The following is a 17,752-nucleotide window of genomic DNA, read 5'->3' on the forward strand; positions in this document are numbered from 1 at the left end:
AATGTAGTCAAATGTAATGAAATGTACTTTTTAAATGTTGGCCATGAGGGTGGTGCAATAGGTCACCATTGTCAGTATGTGTGTGTCTGTGTATTGTGTTTGTTCAAACGGTGTATGACTGATGATATGTGTATGTCTCTTAATGTCCACTATGTTTGTATATGTACATGTATGCGGAACTGCAGGACGGAGTCCAGAACAAATTTCCTTACGGGGACAATAAAGTATATCGTATCGTATCGTATCGTATCGTACTCCCCCAAAGCCTGGTGAGTAGTACTGTACTTTTATAAATTAAAATGTTAAGGTAATTCCTTTTTGCTTGAGTATTTCCATTTATGGTAAATTATTGGTCCTATAATTTCTCTGATATAAATATTGTACTCTTTAATCAATGCAATTCAACACATTGAGGATTCAATCTTCAGAACCTTTTTGGCTTGTGAGCCTTTCACCGGAATATGATGCATTCAGGTGCATTCAGACACCTGCTGAACATTTACTCTGCAGTTATGATTTATAAATATGTGGTACAAAATGTCACAGTTACTCACTCTCTGAAGTATTTCTACAGTGCATCTTCATACATTTCGCATCGTTTGTGGTTGTTGATTTGTTAATAATGTTTGGATTGTGTAATATTACAGTGACACCTGGAAAGAAGTACAGCACACACAAATCATAGTAATAATTTTTTTTTTAAAGTCAGATTATTCCATGTGTAAAAAATGTTCAGCATTCATATTACTTCCTTAAAATTGTTTCTGATTTTAAAAATAATTGCCTGAATTAAGAGACCTGATAACATTTCAACAACAGGATAATATCATTTTTATTCTTGTTTTGCAGTTAAATAAACCTCCCTAAAATGACATAATTCTGTCTCTTTTTGTAACAGCACACTATTGTATTCACAGTTCTCACTAAGTGGTAATGAATGGGAACATAACAAATGCAGCAAAGCGTCCACTCAAAGCGCTGTGTGGCTTTATAAAGTTCCTGAAATGAAATGCACGCAGTATGACTAGCACACAAACACATGCCAATAATGGCCCCACCCTTTAATCTGAACACCAGTGTGCTGCCATTTTGTGTCTTCCTCCCATGTTTTGATGGCAGGTACACAAACGCTCTGACCTGGCAGTCACTGCAGGTCAAATTGGGCTTCAATATTAGATTTTTTACACAAAAATATATTATTTTATAATAGATCAAGTACATAAAAATATATGTTTTGGGATATTTTTGTTTTGATAAACCCTAAAAGGGAAATTCTTCAGATAAAAACATACATTAAAGTAATTTGAGCAGGCAGAAGCAGTGAGTGACACTGTGACAGAACCTACCCAGGAGGTAACTTGATTTACTCCTCTCTTATGTCTCTCTGACAAACCCTTCTGTTTCTATTCCTGGTAGGCTCTATGAGGTAGATCAACAAACCTAACCAGGTTGCAGAATGCAAGGCAGTAGCATACATGATCGTTGCCTTTCCTGGACTGAGAGTGTTAGAGCTCCTCTACTGGGCAAAAGCAGCACATCCCTCTGAGCTGTTTCTGGGAAATCACCTGATGAGTCTGTTAGGTTTCGCTTCTGTGTTCATGTGTGACACAGATCAGGCATGATTTGCAATTTTGGCACACAGCAGAAAGGGAGAGCAGGCCATGGTTGTTATCTACTTTTGACCTGCCAGGCCATCGATGCTTCTTGTCCTCCTCGATTTTCCCCATCCTCTAGTGTTAAAGAAAAAGTGTTCTGCATTAATATAACCATCAGATGAACAGAAGTAACAGGCAAATCTTAGACTGACATTTCATAAACAAAGTGTTAACAATTGGCTTTAAATCTATAAGAGACAAATACACCAATTAAACCATAGTGAATGTATTTATTTATTTATCATAAAACTACATTTGCTTTTTCAAAGGACATGCTGGACAAAAAATGTATAAAAACAAAGGCTATTTGTGAGAACCCTGGTCCATTCATGACTGTTTATTTATCTCTTGTCCTTATCTGACCTCTGTTCTGAGACTGGATTCCTTTCCTTTACATTTGCAGCCTTACTATGCTTCTTCTCGATTTCTCCCACTCTCTGGATTAAACGAGTTCAGATTGACACACATCGGTTCTGCACATAGAACGTAGTTATGCTCAAAATCAGTGGCATGTTGACATGTTTTTGCAGACAAATAGAGCAAGGAAGGAAGGCAAAGTCACACAAAGTGGAGGAAAAGGTTCAGACGTCATGGTAGATTATGGTGTAGCGCCATCTACCTGTAGAGATGGAGAACTTCCTCTTTGTTGGCTACCATATTTCCGACAGTGTTTGCCTCCAATGTCTGGAAAGGGCTTGTCTTTAAATTTCAAGTCATTTTATTTTCAGATGTAACTTGTGTAGCTCGCTAAACCTTGATAAATGCTGCTTTATTTTGAAAAGATCGCCGGAATATGTCTGTTTTTTTCCCGCTAGCTTCAGGGAACGGTGCACGTTAAAGTGAAACCAAAATGAACCCGGAGTTGAGGGGGGAAAACCCACATTATCAACTATTTTTCGTTAGTGCGATAGCAGCAAAGAGGACCTGACGGAACCTAAAAGATTTACAATCATGACTGAGTTGTCTACAATCTACAAACTGTCCCTGGTGACTTTTATCTGCTTCATAAAAGGTAAGGTTACTGTATCCGTCGATATTTACTAATAGTACTAGTCGATATTGTTGCTCTGTTTTTGGCCAATACACCAAAAAGAATTGTTTATGAATATGCAGTATATCTACCTGTGGCCCTGATGTGTGTTTACCTGTGTAATAAAGTAACCCTAACTCAGTGGAACAGTTGGGCACAGTAAATATGTGCATTGCTAACTAAAGAAGACTTCTAAAGTATTAATTATGGCACTCTATATATTTAAGAGTCAACAATAATTTCAGGAAAATCAAAAAATAGCAACACAGCTGTCTTACGTTACTATAATAGTTTGATTATGATCCCATTGTGAAAACGACTTTAACTTAAACTTTCAGAATATTGATAATGTAATGTGCAATCATTGTAAAACCTATAGCCTATGCCGAATTTAGCTAAACATATATTTACGTAATATACTGTGTAAAATGTCCTATTTGTCCTTAATTTTTTTACTTTAACATGATATTATGTTAAATACGGCTATATTTCTAAAGGGAGTTTGGTGTGCATGGCCGAAACTGTTACACAAAGTGGTTTTAGAGCAACAATGTATAGAAAATAATAACAATACAAAGATAATTGTTGTTTAAAGTTCAAACATTGACATGCAAAGCAAGAAAAAATTATGAATATGAAAGCAAGACACATCAGTCGACCAAAAGGAAGAGGAAGAGGAAAGTCCAACTTTTACTTTTATTTTGTCTGTTAGGGTTTGATTCCTATTATCCCTCAATGCTTGACATAACATTTTAAATTAATATAACTACTACTACTACAATATACATTTTTGAGTAAAATAATAAAAAGTGTCTTAAGAAAACACAATTATTACATTGTTAAAATTAGGGGAATGTTGCACTGTAGCCAATGAAAAGTACAAACAGCTAGGGTTTACAATTGAGAAAACAGTGCTATTATTCTCCTATGTTACACTGTTTTAGAAAATATATATGTATATTGTTAATTCCTTCCTAAATCTATTGCCTAAAGCCTGCAGCAGCAGCAGCTGTCCAGTGTTGGAGTGCTGGTTTGTTCAGGAGAAAACTGGTCGAGGAGGAGGTTTAACTGGAGCTACAAGCCAGGAAAAGTCCCTGCTTCACATCAGGACAGACGCACACAGCCACACAGCCAAGTCCCAACAGGCTCCATCTGACATCAACCCCGACAGAGTCTACTCTATCACCGGTTAGTTCAAAAGGACTCATTAAACAGGATGTAGGGTATATATCTGCACGTGTGTGGCTCCATGGCCGATACCGTTTTCTGTAAGTCGACATATAAGAGCTATTGGTCCATTATTATCATTGCACTTTTTCAGATGCAGTGAATCAGATCTCAGGATCCAGACTATATCCGTTTAGTTTCTTTTACAGTTTCAGTACTGATATAGTTATATACTTTCTCTTTAAAGTTGCTTTGTTTCATAATAGATTATACACTGTAGATATGGTTTCAGTGTTGCTTCATTTATTGTATTTTTGTTCTAGTCTTTAACTCGAGTTTTTCTGATAGCGACTGCATATTTATTTATATGATATATTTATTAAAATATTTTAATTTTAATTTCTCTAAATCCTTTAAACAGACCTGAAATGTTTCTCAATCATCATCGTCTCTCGGATTAATTCATCATTTTTAGATTTTGTTCATGTCCCTTTTTAGATCAAGCTACCATTCTTTTGTCAAATTCCATTTATTTTACACATAAGCAGAGTGAGCATCTCTGATTTAGAAGTACAATGACAAAACATACACGTTTCCCTCCAAAATGTCTTTCCTCAGACCCAGCAGCCACGCTCTGCCACCACTCTCTGAACCCTCCCAGAGGCTCGGTGGAGAAGCCCCAGTGTGAGATGAACCCCTTCTCACCGCAGCTCTCCGACCTCAAATGGGTTGCTCCACTCACAGACTCCGGCTTAAGCCCCATATACCTGGAAGCTGATTGGTTTTCAACTTCCCTGCAGGGCCTCAACAAACAGGTGGCCATTTCCACGATCATGCGTGCTCCAACAGCAACTAAAGAGCACAATGGTAATGATTTATGACACAAAAAATTGTTACCCGTGGCAATATGTCTGTTTCAATTAGAGAAACACTAAAATATATAATTATCCGATATATACACAATTAATTAAATCTATAATTAAGTTGGTCAGTAATTGAATCGTATGTCATATGTGGTAGTTTGACTCTCTCTTCCTCACTGTCTGTTTGCTCAGTGATCCTCAGTGTGACCAGCAACACGGTGTCAGTGCAGTCCAGGCTCGGGGAACCAGTGCTGCTGGATTGCGGATTCTGGGTCGACCCTTCCTCGCCTCTATCCGGGTCAGGTTTTGCCGTGGAGTGGCGCTACCAGTTCAGAGGCGACGGACGATTGGTTCTGGCCTACGACGGGAAAACAGACCGCTTGGCTGATACAAAAGAGAAAGGGGCCTCACTGGACCTTGAGGGACTGCACGAGAAAGGAAATGCGTCTCTGATACTTCAGGAAGCTGAAGTGCGTCACTCCGGGATGTATATCTGTTCGGTGTATCTACCACACATTGTGGCTCAGGTGACGTTGGAGCTTGAAGTTGTAGGTAAGGGAAAATGTATGTGCTTTATGTTGTGTGTTTGGAGACACACCTGCATGCCTCTGCTCTATGAATAAGTTATATCTCTAACTATTAGTAATTGTTGACAGTCACATAAAGCCTGTAATTGTATATTGTCTGATGGCAAACAACATTGGAAAAAAAAAAAGATTATGATTCACCTCTCTTAATGGCTTTCCTTTTTATTTTTGCTCCTCCATTTGTTCCTCCTTCTACCCAGAACCTCCCTCCGTGTCCATCTACCCGTCCCCTCTCCCCCTCGCTGTTCAAGGCCAGACTTTGACTGCTCAGTGTGAGGCGTCCGGCTTTGCCCCCCTCTCCCTGGAACTGAGCTGGGAATTTCAAGGCATCGATGGGAAGTCCAGGCCTCTGGGATCAGGCAGCGTTACGGGCCACAGGCAGGCCTGGGATGGAACCTACAGCCAGAGCAGCCGGCTGGAGCTTGACACGACTGAACTAGACCTGGGCCGAGGAGGGGAGGTCACCTGTGTCGCTGTCCATCTTGGAGGCACAAGACAGGCCAGCGTGACCCTCAATGTCATCGGTAATGTTAAAAAAAGTTGTTGTTTCCGATAGTTATCAAGCTCTTTTGGCAACAAGGGGTTCAAACGTTTACACCATAACAAGATAGAGGCCAGTTAGTGATTTTTCTGAACATTGCCAAAGTTATAATGTGCCAATTAGCATACGCAGATATATTAATATAAAGATGATAGCGTTATATGAGACCATCTTTTGGGATTATGGTTATTATGATAAATGATAGCCTACACGTTGTATTTTCTGCTTTTAAAGACAGCATTAGAGATAGGTGATGCCATTTGTAAATGTTTTTAACTGTTATAATAAGTTTAATGAGCTGTCAATGTCTTTACCTGCATTGATATCCAATTAAGTAAACTTGTATTCATTTATATCACCCAACCCTTAAATCACACCATGAATATCTTAATTTGATGTAAATATTGATGGTTCTGATTTATGCTGTAAAGAGACTGGTGCTCATTATGCTAGGTTATGGTCATTTCCCGCTGTGGGCCATTAAAAAAACATAGACAGTATAAAATATGGATGTAATCTTGTAACACACCTAATATACTGTATATGATGGCTCTGTTGGAATATATAATTGTTAAAGTATTAATGTTGTAGGTTAAATTCATTATTCGAATCAAGCTTGATAACAAAGAGACAAGTCATATAAACTGGAATCAATTAAGACTTTGTTATTTTGTCTCTAAAGGTTTCAGTACTCCCTCCATCGAGGACTCCATGGGAATGGTCGGTGTAGCACTAGTCCTCTACGGACTTATCAAGTTTGTCTCTTGGACCATCACCAGCTCAGGTAACAAATAATTCATTCAAAAGTCCATGTGTATTTACAATAATAATAATTATTACCCCTTTTTTTTTTTTTTACTTCTGTTTATAACTTTTTCTCTTTTCACTTTACACAGGCTCAGATGTGGCTGGCCAACAAGAGAAGGTATTGTTATTTTTCAAAACAAAAGTTCATAATTCACAATGTGTTGTCATTAGTGTAACACTTTTCTGCCTCAATAACACGTTTCAATTTCTTCCTTTATAGAAGGACAAGTAAAGAAGAGTGAAGTCCACTGCTGTGAAATTGTGATACTGATCCAGGTTTGGATGGGGTTTAGCAGGAAATATCCCCCTAATCATTGTTTTTTCACTGATCCAGAGAGAAGCTTGCTTGCTTTCACCATTTTTATTTTAAGACAATATTTCTTAGGGATTTAAATTCTGTTAGGGTTAGGGTTTTTCAAAAATGGCTTCTGCTCAGTCTAAACGTGTTAGTTGTGATTTTTCTTTTGCTTGATGCGATGTAGCTGGTAAAGGACCAGAAACTTAGAGGATTTTAAATGGTAATGTTTTGAAATATCAGCTACAATTTGGGGGTGTAAACCCTTCCATATGATGCAACCCTTTGTTAGAAAAAACACTTTAACTTTGAGGTAATAATGAGATAAGAGGGAGCATAAAAATAAATAAATAAAACTTATTTTAAAAATGACTCAGGAGTAAAATATATATATATAATTAGACCTATGTCAAAACCACAAACTGAATCCTGTTTTTGTAAATACAAAAAAAATATTTGTTGGTGTGTGTATTGTGAAAAAAATGTGTATGTGTGTTTGTGTGTCACGCTATTACTTTTGCAACCTTTGGTAGAAATGACGCTTTTACAGCCCGGGTTAAGTTAAAATTGTAGGTAATAGTACAAACAAAGCATGTGTTCACTGAAGGGAACATTCAAGATGTGTTTAATTATCTTAATTTTAATTTCTCTAAATCCTTTAAACAGACCTGAAATGTCAAGATGTGTTTAATTATCTTAATTTAAATGTGAATTTGAAAATAAATAAAAGTTTTTTTTTAAACATGCTGCCTTTGGATGCCTTTATTCCTGTTTATAAAATGTCACATTATTTGAAAAATAACCTGATAATTCTCAAGTGTCCATATATCATTGGTTAAAAGGAGTCTTCCTAGAATAATGTGTATGGAAGTATTTTAACAGTGTGGCTGAAGCTTTTTTTTTCTTGCTAACAATTCAGCAGGGATAACCTGTTTCTAAATGAAAAAAAATCCTATTGAACATTCTGCAAAGATTCAGATGGTTAGAATACAAAGTGTGACTTCCGTTTGTCTTTTCACAATAAAACTACATGGGGAAATATGTTTTTGGTTTGGAAAGGTGTTAATCCTTGACTGAAAATATGTAAGGATCTGAAATAACAGTTATATTTGTATAATAGGCAATGGAATAATACGTCAATCATAACTGTTTAATTCACGGCACACAACATGGCCTAACCCACATTCATCCCCCACTCTCTGTCTTGAAAAATGCGTTCATTCATTACGCTGGTAATGATTGGCCTACTTTTTTGCATCTTGTGTTGCTGCTAGATAGTATTCTTGTGGTTTTATCGTTTAAATGCACACCAGATAGCAATTTAAGTAGAAAAAAATATAAGAGAAAGTAAAAGAATGCTCAATGCTTGACTTTATTTTATATTGTCTTTAGTATCCGAAAGTGCCATCTTAATGTCGTTGTATTATGGATGTACTATGTTGTATATTTATTAATACAGTAAGGTAATTCTTAAATACATAAACTATAAAAAAAATCTCACCGAACGAAAGCCACCCAATGGCTAACGCTTTTACTGACTGTACCATCTATCATCCAATCAGAGGCATCGGTGCTGCTCTGAATTTAGCGGGTACACTTCATACACTTTCGACAAAGAGCTTTCCATATTCGACAGCATAGCGAAGTTAACTAGCGTTGTTTTGGTTAAGAGAAAGTATGCGGGATTAAAGTAGGGTTTTACATAGTATCATGGATTTATGTTTGTTGTGAGTTATGTTAAAAACATCATGCAGGCTTCTTTTCTGGGTCGATTGTTTTCTTACTTCGCTCACTTACTTGCTAACTAGCTAATGCTAAAGCTAACCCTAACCCAACATTCTAATGGTGGATCGTGGACAAACTTCCCTTTTTGTCTTCGCGTGAAGTCGCTCGTAAACAAGAGGTCAGTATGTGTGAGTGTGTCATATTAGTGTGTGGTAGTCAAAACCTTTATTTCTTAACCATAGCTTGTATCTCATTTGCCATCTGTTTTTCTGTTATCAATATTCTGTCACGTCGCCTTTTAGTTTCACTTAAAGCCGCTGAATGTTCGTCTCATTCTTTAAACCATAGACAACATGATGTACTGCTAGCACATCACAGGCTTATGGTCGTGTTTCAGTGTGTTAATACCAGTAGTGGAACAATTATTAAGATATTTATCTTAATAAGTGGAATTAGCAATATTTGGGTGTGGAGTAAAAGCCCTGCGTTTAATATATTCTTTAAATAAAAGCAATACATTATGAGCACCAACATTTACTTAAGTTTAATGTTCAGCTTCCTACTGTTTCTTTGACATCTTGTACTTTCAGGTGACCTTATCAACATTTTTCCTGTATTTTCTGAAATCAGAAATCACTGACACTTTGGATGGCCGTGGCTCCCGCCTTGATGGCAGATAAGATAATAGTCCTTGATGATGACGATGAAGAGGATATCCCTCAACCCTCCTGCTCTGCCTCCACCTCATCCTACCAGCTCAAAGCCAAACTCATCTCCCCCCTCAGAGCTCCGCAGCCTGCCCCTACCCACATTACACAGTCACCTTTTTCCTCTGCCAAGAAGAACCCACAGGTTCTGCAGGCCACCAACCAGAGGTTGTTTACTGAAGTGAGTTCATATCAAGTTCATATTAAGTGTTTTATCCAAAGTGGTTTGTCATTGTGTCATTACGGTGCTTTTTGTATTGTTCCACGAACTTCAGAGATTATTATATTAGGTAGGTTTTCTGCAAATAACAGGGGTTGAACTCTAGACAAATGTACAGTCCAAGCTATATTAACCTTTGGCTGGTACATTTTTGTATTTATTACCGTAAAGACATGGTGATATTATTACATTTGCTAGTCATTGCAGAGAACTTTGTATCAAGCACCTGACCACAAGTTTGATTAGATGTGCAAAACTTCCATCTTAACTCTTGAGAATAGTCGTCATACACAGAGAGTTGTCATTTCCTTGAGAATACATCAAAACAGGATGTGAACTAGACACACTTGAATCCCATATGCTGATAGTGGTTGTGGTTTTATTGATTTTCTATAAAAACACCTTGCCTTTAATCCTTCATATTTTCTTTCCTCTTAGTTTGTGGACCACTGCACCGTTCTCACCCAGGACTGCCCTGAGGTCTTAACTTTTCTCCAAACCAAACATGCCAAGGCCTCCCCCGACTATCTGTCATCGGTGGAGTTCAGGAACACCTTGGGACGATGTTTGACTCGCGCTCAGGCCAACCGTTCCAAAGCCTTTGTCTACATCAATGAACTGTGCACTGCACTCAAGCAGAATGCAGCTAAGAGGAAGCTGATCCTATCCAAGGTTGAACCCCGACCTTCTACCTCAACATCAAGTTCTTTCCGGTCTACCTCTTTTATGCTAAAAAATGACGACGAGACTAAAGTGAAGATGGACGAAGAAGACGGAGGGGTGAACCCGGCAGCAGAGGATAAGGAACCATCCACCTCAGGGCTGCAGGAGGACCAGGAAGCAGAGAAAAAGACAAAGAGGGCTTCCAGAAAACAGGTTAGTGGTGGAAACTACTAGGTATGGTTTTTTGATCATAATGACCTTAATATAACTGCTGTTTATTTATTTTAATAGTCATGTTTTCAGTGTTTATGAAATGCTTTCTCAAACAAGTAAAAAGAGGAAAATATATAAAAGTATGAATAAACAATAATCACTGAATTGCTCATATAATCAGTTGTAATCTGGTAAATAATCAGGATAAAGGAAACGTTTCTAGAACCGTTTTGAACTGTATCCCTGACCAACTTGAGAGATGTAGAGCCAAGTAAACAAACAACCCGGGTTAAACGTCTACATTTAGGATATGAACTCTGTGTGAGCAAACACACCTGAGCCATCATGTCTTTTCTCCATGACTCTCAGATAGCCTACCTGGAGAACCTCCTGAAGCTTTACAACGATGAGATCTGCCGCCTGCAGCAGGCCGAGCTGAGTTTGGACGACCTTGGAAATGAGGGCTCTTCGTACATCCAGGAGCACAAGCTGAAACGCAAGGTCAGACTGCGGCTCCGCTTGTTATAAACCCTGCTGAAACTTTAAAAAGAACCATAGCACCAGATTATTATAATCACACCTGTCCTAACTCTCTTACTGTCCTATTCTCCTCCTCCAGATGATGAAGATTTATGAAAAGCTGTGTGAACTAAAGAGCTGCAACACGCTAACCGGCCGAGTCATGGAGCAGAGGATCAGCTACAACAGCACGCGTTACCCTGAGATCAACAGGAGGGTGGGTTGAAATAGTTATACGTGTTGAAATGAAAGTCAAACACTGGGATAAACTGAGTATACTATTAGTCTACCTAACCAATATATTAGCAATAACCTCTAACCTTCTCAGCGATATCTTGATGTCAGCAGTATTCGTTTCACATATAATATGAGCCTCCTACAGCTAACATCCATCTTGCATGAAATTGATTTGATTACTATCAGCTAGATTTGACAAATACATAGAGCACAATACAAAACAGAAAATGACAGAACCTTAAAATGTGTTGAATCTTAATAGTTTTGAAGGATCTTCAGAATTTTAGATCAAGAAGTTCATGTCTGGTGTTGTAATATAGACTTAGGTTGGAAGCTGTTATATTTCCTATTACTTTATTTCTATGTGGTTGAATTTGATATGCTCCTGATTCCTTACCCTATGTTCCTTCCTCCTGTCAGATTGAGCGCTTCATCAACAGTCCTGAGGCGCAGAGGAACCCTCCGGATTACCATGACATCCTCCAGCAGGTGCTGCGCACCAACGAGCGCCACAACCTGTGCCTGACCCGGAAACTGCTGAACCAGATCGCCCAGGAGGCTTTCAGAGAGACCGGGAGCCGCATACAGGAGAGGCGTCACCTGGACCTGGTGTACAACTTCGGCTCGCGCTTCACTGACGCCTACAAGCCCGGTAAGGTTCAAGGGAGGAGGTCTGTCTGCTGAAGCTGTGGCAGACTGACAGTATTCTGACTTTACTGAAAACTAGGTTATTAACACAAATGTGACAGTAATTACACCACAAAAAAACTATATATTTTCCCTTTTGGGACAACAGAGAACACATTTTTGTTTAGAACAAACAAAACAATATAACAGAAGCATGACATTAACTATTTTCTATGAACTGAAATGGTGTATGCTAAAGCAACAGTTCTTTGTGTCTACCCTATTTACAATTCACAACCTATGTTGGAAAAAAAGGTAAAGTCTGACAAAATCCCTACCATTTAATCTTAAAAGTAAATTGCTTTTATATGAAATGCATTGATTTTTCACCATATTATTAGCAATGGACATTCCTCTTCCTCCGCCGTCCCTCATTTGAACAACACTCAGACACTTTCTTTGATTTGTTTCTCAATGGGCCGTAGATCTGGTTTGCCGTTCAAAGAAAAGGGATCCGTTATGACAACTGGCAGATCAGGCCCATATAATAGATCTGTGGTATTGCCGGTGCAAAGACTTGAGTTACTTCAAATGTTTCGCATTTCCTATCTGACTCATTTATTGTCCACCCCCCTCTGCAGCCTCAGACCCGGCTCTGTCGGACATCTCCCTGCTGCGGAAGCTTCGTTCGAACAGAGAAATGGCCATGTCCAGTCTCGATGAGGTCATCACCAAGTACGCTGTCAAACAGGATGACACGGAGGAGCAGGAGAGGGCCAAACGACTGGAGAAAGACGGCAAAGACAAAAAGGTGTGGAGCAGGAAAATCACCTGCTGCTTTCAGTGTGCTGGTGTTTTCTCATTTATGTATAATGACTAACATCTTACATGACAGAACTTTCTATCAACACATGAAGGCACCGTAGTGGGGGGATTCTATAATATAAGCTTACCTTATCTGCTGGTCCTCTCAATATAAAAAGACAGCCGTAACAACTTTTAGCAAATAAGATCAAACTCTGACTTTTCCATGTCCTATCTATTTCAGGCCAACAAATCAGAAAATGGAGAAGAAGAAAAGGAGGTGAACGGCAATGCACAGGAGGAGGAGGAGGAAGAAGAGGTAGAGGAGGAGGAGGATGATGATGATGATGAAGAAGATGAGTCGTCAGACACTGACATCGAGGAGGAGATCCAGGCCAGCACTCAGCAAGTTGGAGGTCAGAGTTCATTTTGATGGTTAATGTGTTTGGTGTCCTGCTAATGTCAACATGCGTCTAAAACATATTTGGGTTTATTTTTCAACAAGCGTTTCTCTCCCCGCTGATATTGGGTTGGGAATGGCTCGATTAGGGTTACATGTCTCCTGAGTTTCTCTGTTCATGGTTCTTACGGTCATTAAAAACAACCTGGAAAAGTCATGGAAATTCAAAATGCTAATTCCAGGCCCTGGAAAAGTTATGGAAAACAATATTTTTCCCAAAGTTTTGGAAAAGTCATGGAAATGTAACCAAAGTTGCATCAAATATAATTTATATTTTATCTAATCGCCGAAATAGTAATACTATAATGATAATAAATACTGTATCGTATAGTAATGAAATGTAAAATGGCATTTAACTGACGAGGTATTTTGCTGGTGAGAGATTTTAGTTGCTTTAGCGTGTAGAAGCTAATAAGCCTATTTGATTTGTTTTAGATAGGCACAACATGTTTCATATGCAGACCTTATTTTCCTGTTCCATGTTAAAATAAAAATGTTTCAGTGGTACCGCTGAGAAAGGGTAATTTTTTTGGTCATGGAAAAGTCATTGGTGAAAAAGTGTATGAACCCTGTCTGTTGCAAATGTCATTAATTTCCCTCTTTGTATAGACGATGATGAGGAGGACGGTAACGAGGCAGAACCTGCGTGTGACGCTGCCGACAAGGAGGATCAGACGGATCAGTTAGCAGGAAGCGTTACCAGAGATAAAGAAGGAAACGGGAAAGAGGACAACGAGGAGCCAGTCACAAGTGGACTCAGTCCTCTTTCTGAGGACAGCGGCTCCCAAGTCTCTCCGCTGTCTGACCTCCCCTCCCCTAGACAGAGCCCCAGCCAATCAGAGCCCATGCAGACTGAGGAGAAGACGCCGCTGTCTAATGGCGTCCCCTCAGCATTAGAGGAGCCCGCAGATTCCTCCAATCACGTTCCAGTCGTGCCTGTGAGCACCAGCACTAAGGACGCTGCAGACGTATTTTCAGCAGCAGCCAATGGGGCGACTGTGCCGCTGTCGCCAGTAATCATCGTAGAAAATTGCAAGACACAGACCAACGGCACGTCGCCGCCGCCCAGCATCAGAGCCACGAGGAGCCAGAAGAGGAAGAGGGAGGAAATGATATCCGGGAACTCCCGAAACTCAAAGCACATACTCGTCCACGAGAGGTACAGGCTTTATTGGGTTTGAGCAAACTGAGGGGTGTTTCCTGCTGCGAGAGAGTTAACCTGTTCTACCTGATCTGAAATGGATGATTAACTTTCACCTTTGTACTCTCAATGAACAGAAACTAGCCACTACTTGCTGAAGAGAAAAATACTCCTTAGTATAGAATAACAAACCACATTTTTAAATGCCACTTTCAAAGATGGTAACCGTGACATGGAGGCTTATTTAAAAAGTTGAAGCTCTAGGACTCTTTGATGAATAATAATGTAGCTCTGGATTATGATTCTACCTCATCACTTCTCTCTCCCTAATGCTTTGTCTCTATCCCACTCTCCATCCACGCCTCAGTGACGTGGATATCCCTCTGGATATGACCTGCAGCTCTCCACAGCGCGAAGAGTTAACCCGAGCGAGCACTCCAACCCGGGAAATAGTCAGCAGCTCCCAGTCCACACCGCCGCCCAAGAAAAACAAGGTGAGGCCCACAGAGATCAGGAATGATACACTGCACATGTTTACTCTAGTGACCAGTATATAGTTCAGGTGTGCTGATCATGATTCATATTCTAAACAATGTCAAACATTTTTTCTGATGTATGTAATATGTTTATATTGTATGTTTTACGGGTGATTCCCATCCTTTTCCATGTCACAGTCACCACTTATTGTGAGTATTTGTCTTTGATCACATTGTCACTTGAGGCTCTTGTTTGTACAGATCTTTTTATTACACTTTTTTTTCCTTTTTCTTTTTAAATAGGAGGAACCAATCAATTTATATTTATGACCAGTAATTGTACTTCCTGCTAGATGTAGATATGTTCAGCACAGTTTACAGCAAACTTCCTTTCACAGCAAGAACTTAAGAGTTTTAATAAGAGAGAAAATCTTTCGTAGATATAGTTCATTCATAAAAAAAGAGGTGTTTCATTATGAGCGCTGATCAAACTGTACTGTGTGTGTTTGTGTTTCCAGGTCAACGTGGCCACCCAGTGTGACCCTGATGAGGTCATCATCCTGTCAGACTCAGAATGACCTTTCACCTTTGACCTCTCACTGGACTGCAAGATTGTTCACACTTTTTTTCAGGACTGGCCTTTTGTGCTGGTTTGTAAGAAGAGGAAAAACGGCTCAAACTGTTTTGGGGGGGAATGTATTTGGAAAGCTATACATTTAGTATACAATTTAAATACAATATCAGCCAATATTTTTGAGAAGGCTTAAATAAAAAATAATCATAACATCACATTTGAAAGAGAGCTGTATAACCTGGCAGGTTTTGGGGGGAAACCAAGTCATGGTCCTTTTCTCCCAGCAGAGGAGCGTTGATGCCCCACATGTCCCCTGTCCTCTGTGTCACTAAAGGTGACCTAATCCAGATCAGTCGGCTGATCCAAACGTCTGGCACAGTGCTTCCTGCCTTTCAGTGTAACACTAATAATGCTTCAGTTATTAGTAGCATTGAAATGAGTTTGTTGGCGCTGTGAACGCAGAGGAAAAACTGCTTCTTGGGATGATCTTCCCCCAACATGAACTTTTCTCTGTGTGATTAAAGATGGAAACCAGGGCCTGAAAACATGAACTGTGCGACGGATTGTTTTCACTGACACTCGACTGGCGAGGGCTTACCGCTAGTTTTGTTTAAATTTTTATATTTCAATCTCTTTTTGTCACAAAGGAGAGAGGGGATTAAAAAGGACTTTTGACATTGTTTTATTTTCTACCTATGATGTGCATGGACTAAGTGAGCTGTGTTCTCCAACAATTTAAAACAAAATGTTTTTTATGTTTTACCTCAACACATATTTTTATTTTTAGGTTTATAATAAAGTTTAATGTTAATATTTTGTATTGAGATCTATGGGTCCTGCAGGAAAGCTATATAGATCCCAGAGTTTTGACATTTTAAAATTACACATTTGGACAAGGCTAATATAGAAAGGTTTTAAGGATAAGTGCAAGCAATATTCTTTATTTGACTTATTGTTAACAGATCCCATGAAAAGACCAACTCCAGAGAATTGTTACTAAACTCTGTATGGAAGAATGATACACATTTCTGTCTCACATCTATTAAAAGCTACACAAGAGCCCCACTGGCGCTGGGTGACATGTTCCTTCTTTAAATTGAACATGGACTGTAGTTTATCTTGGGGCCCACATACTCTGTCCTGCTGCTGCCTGAAATATTCAATAGAGTTTTATATTTGTACTATTCCGCGGCGAAAAATAGTCCTAAATAAAAGCACAGCACTAAAGGATAAAGATGGACGAACACATTAGTGGTCTTTGTATGGTCTTTGTTGACTAAGGCCTTATCCTTTAAGGAACTAAAGCACACACTCCTATGACTGAGATGACTCAAAACAAAAGAGAGAGAGATCAAGTTAAATAATCTTATTTGCTCTGTCTAAGCACGACACTCATCATTTGGACACGTGCCCCTATAACTAAGTGTATTAAGCCAAGCCCAAATCTAAACTCACCAAACTTTTATTCTGACCCATACATTGATTTCATTCAACTAATCATTATTTTCAGAGTTGTTCCTACCTGTCATTACACTGTGTATTCAGAACATTTTTTGGCCATTAAACTTGAAACAAATTGACAAAAGCATTATGATGTCTTTTGTGAGTTTTCTGGTAATTTTAGAAGTTTTTTTTTCTTTTTTTAGTTGTAAAATACTATTTAGAACTTAAGATCTCCATCAATTGATGAATTATTTCCCTTTATCACAGCCAGTTGTCCTGTCCTCATTTAATGGAGCCCTTGAGCTCTTTGGTGAAGGCAACTATCTGTCTTTTGCCCTGAATCCAATGTTTATACATTTTCCGATTGAAAATAATATTTTGGAGTAAGCCGACTTCTCAAAGGAATTTAGTTATCACGGATACTAGGCCTCATCTATGCAGAGAGGTGATCCATCCACTGTGAATTGTTTTGTTTTTCAATTTTGATAAATAAATGATATTTTTGTAATGTTTACAGCCTCTGTTTCTTAGGGAGCTTTTTACTTGTTCTTCAAAATACATCTATTCAAAATACATTTTTATAGTACGAAACAAAGATTTATTTATATTTGTCAAGATTTAAACAGAAATTAAAGACATACAAAGTCCATTATTCTCACCAAATAATGTATTAATCCTTTATTTTGATACAGAGCAGAGGTGAATATTGATCTGCGGTAGAATTATATTATTAGTACCACTCAGGATTTACATCGAAATGTCTATAGACAGCCGTCATCTTCTGTTCAACAATCAACTGGTCTGAAGACATGTTAAATGTTATGTAACAGTTTGAGGAATGTAAAAAAATAATTAAAATACCTCAAGTATTCAGCGACACCTTTCAGCTCTGTGCACACATCCTACCGTCTTTATTTCTCACAGGTCTTCTATCACTTATTCAAATAACACAAGGTGCAAGAAACCATCTGACTGATTGTAATCCAGAGTAAACTATG

The 17,752-nt window shown here is 38.7% G+C and overlaps 2 protein-coding genes across 4 annotated transcripts; both read left to right on the forward strand.

Annotated features, from left to right (window-relative positions):
* The first annotated feature begins 2,379 nt into the window (after positions 1 to 2,379).
* Positions 2,380 to 7,687, forward strand: tapbp.1 (TAP binding protein (tapasin), tandem duplicate 1). Of its 2 annotated transcripts, none has more exons than XM_034124822.1 (8): positions 2,380 to 2,667; positions 3,679 to 3,873; positions 4,471 to 4,719; positions 4,908 to 5,267; positions 5,503 to 5,826; positions 6,526 to 6,627; positions 6,746 to 6,768; positions 6,871 to 7,687. In XM_034124822.1, the coding sequence occupies exons 1-8, from the start codon at positions 2,607 to 2,609 to the stop codon at positions 6,880 to 6,882; spliced, it is 1,326 nt and encodes a 441-aa protein (XP_033980713.1). In that variant the 5' UTR covers positions 2,380 to 2,606; the 3' UTR covers positions 6,883 to 7,687. The 2 variants fall into 2 exon arrangements, with proteins under 2 accessions (XP_033980713.1, XP_033980712.1); XM_034124821.1 differs by having other exon boundaries at positions 2,384 to 2,667; positions 6,740 to 6,768.
* An 824-nt stretch (positions 7,688 to 8,511) lies between these two features.
* On the forward strand, positions 8,512 to 17,266 carry daxx (death-domain associated protein). Of its 2 annotated transcripts, none has more exons than XM_034124709.1 (11): positions 8,512 to 8,848; positions 9,261 to 9,558; positions 10,036 to 10,473; positions 10,843 to 10,974; positions 11,093 to 11,209; positions 11,650 to 11,881; positions 12,498 to 12,667; positions 12,905 to 13,076; positions 13,730 to 14,279; positions 14,629 to 14,755; positions 15,256 to 17,266. In XM_034124709.1, the coding sequence occupies exons 2-11, from the start codon at positions 9,319 to 9,321 to the stop codon at positions 15,313 to 15,315; spliced, it is 2,238 nt and encodes a 745-aa protein (XP_033980600.1). In that variant the 5' UTR covers positions 8,512 to 8,848; positions 9,261 to 9,318; the 3' UTR covers positions 15,316 to 17,266. The 2 variants fall into 2 exon arrangements, with proteins under 2 accessions (XP_033980600.1, XP_033980599.1); XM_034124708.1 differs by having other exon boundaries at positions 8,513 to 8,848; positions 9,301 to 9,558.
* Positions 17,267 to 17,752: the final 486 nt, after the last annotated feature.

The sequence above is a fragment of the Trematomus bernacchii genome, unplaced genomic scaffold (assembly GCF_902827165.1).
Source record: "Trematomus bernacchii unplaced genomic scaffold, fTreBer1.1, whole genome shotgun sequence".
NCBI lineage: Eukaryota > Metazoa > Chordata > Actinopteri > Perciformes > Nototheniidae > Trematomus > Trematomus bernacchii.

Bases quoted from the DNA above. Each gene is read 5' to 3' on its own strand.
- tapbp.1 (XM_034124821.1), top strand. From the start codon at position 2,607: ATGACTGAGTTGTCTACAATCTACAAACTGTCCCTGGTGACTTTTATC. The intron at 3,874-4,470 runs GTTAGTTCAAAA...GTCTTTCCTCAG, and splicing joins CAGAGTCTACTCTATCACCG to ACCCAGCAGCCACGCTCTGC. The intron at 4,720-4,907 runs GTAATGATTTAT...CTGTTTGCTCAG, and splicing joins AGCAACTAAAGAGCACAATG to TGATCCTCAGTGTGACCAGC.
- daxx (XM_034124709.1), top strand. From the start codon at position 9,319: ATGGCCGTGGCTCCCGCCTTGATGGCAGATAAGATAATAGTCCTTGAT. The intron at 10,474-10,842 runs GTTAGTGGTGGA...CATGACTCTCAG, and splicing joins AGAGGGCTTCCAGAAAACAG to ATAGCCTACCTGGAGAACCT. The intron at 14,280-14,628 runs GTACAGGCTTTA...TCCACGCCTCAG, and splicing joins CACATACTCGTCCACGAGAG to TGACGTGGATATCCCTCTGG.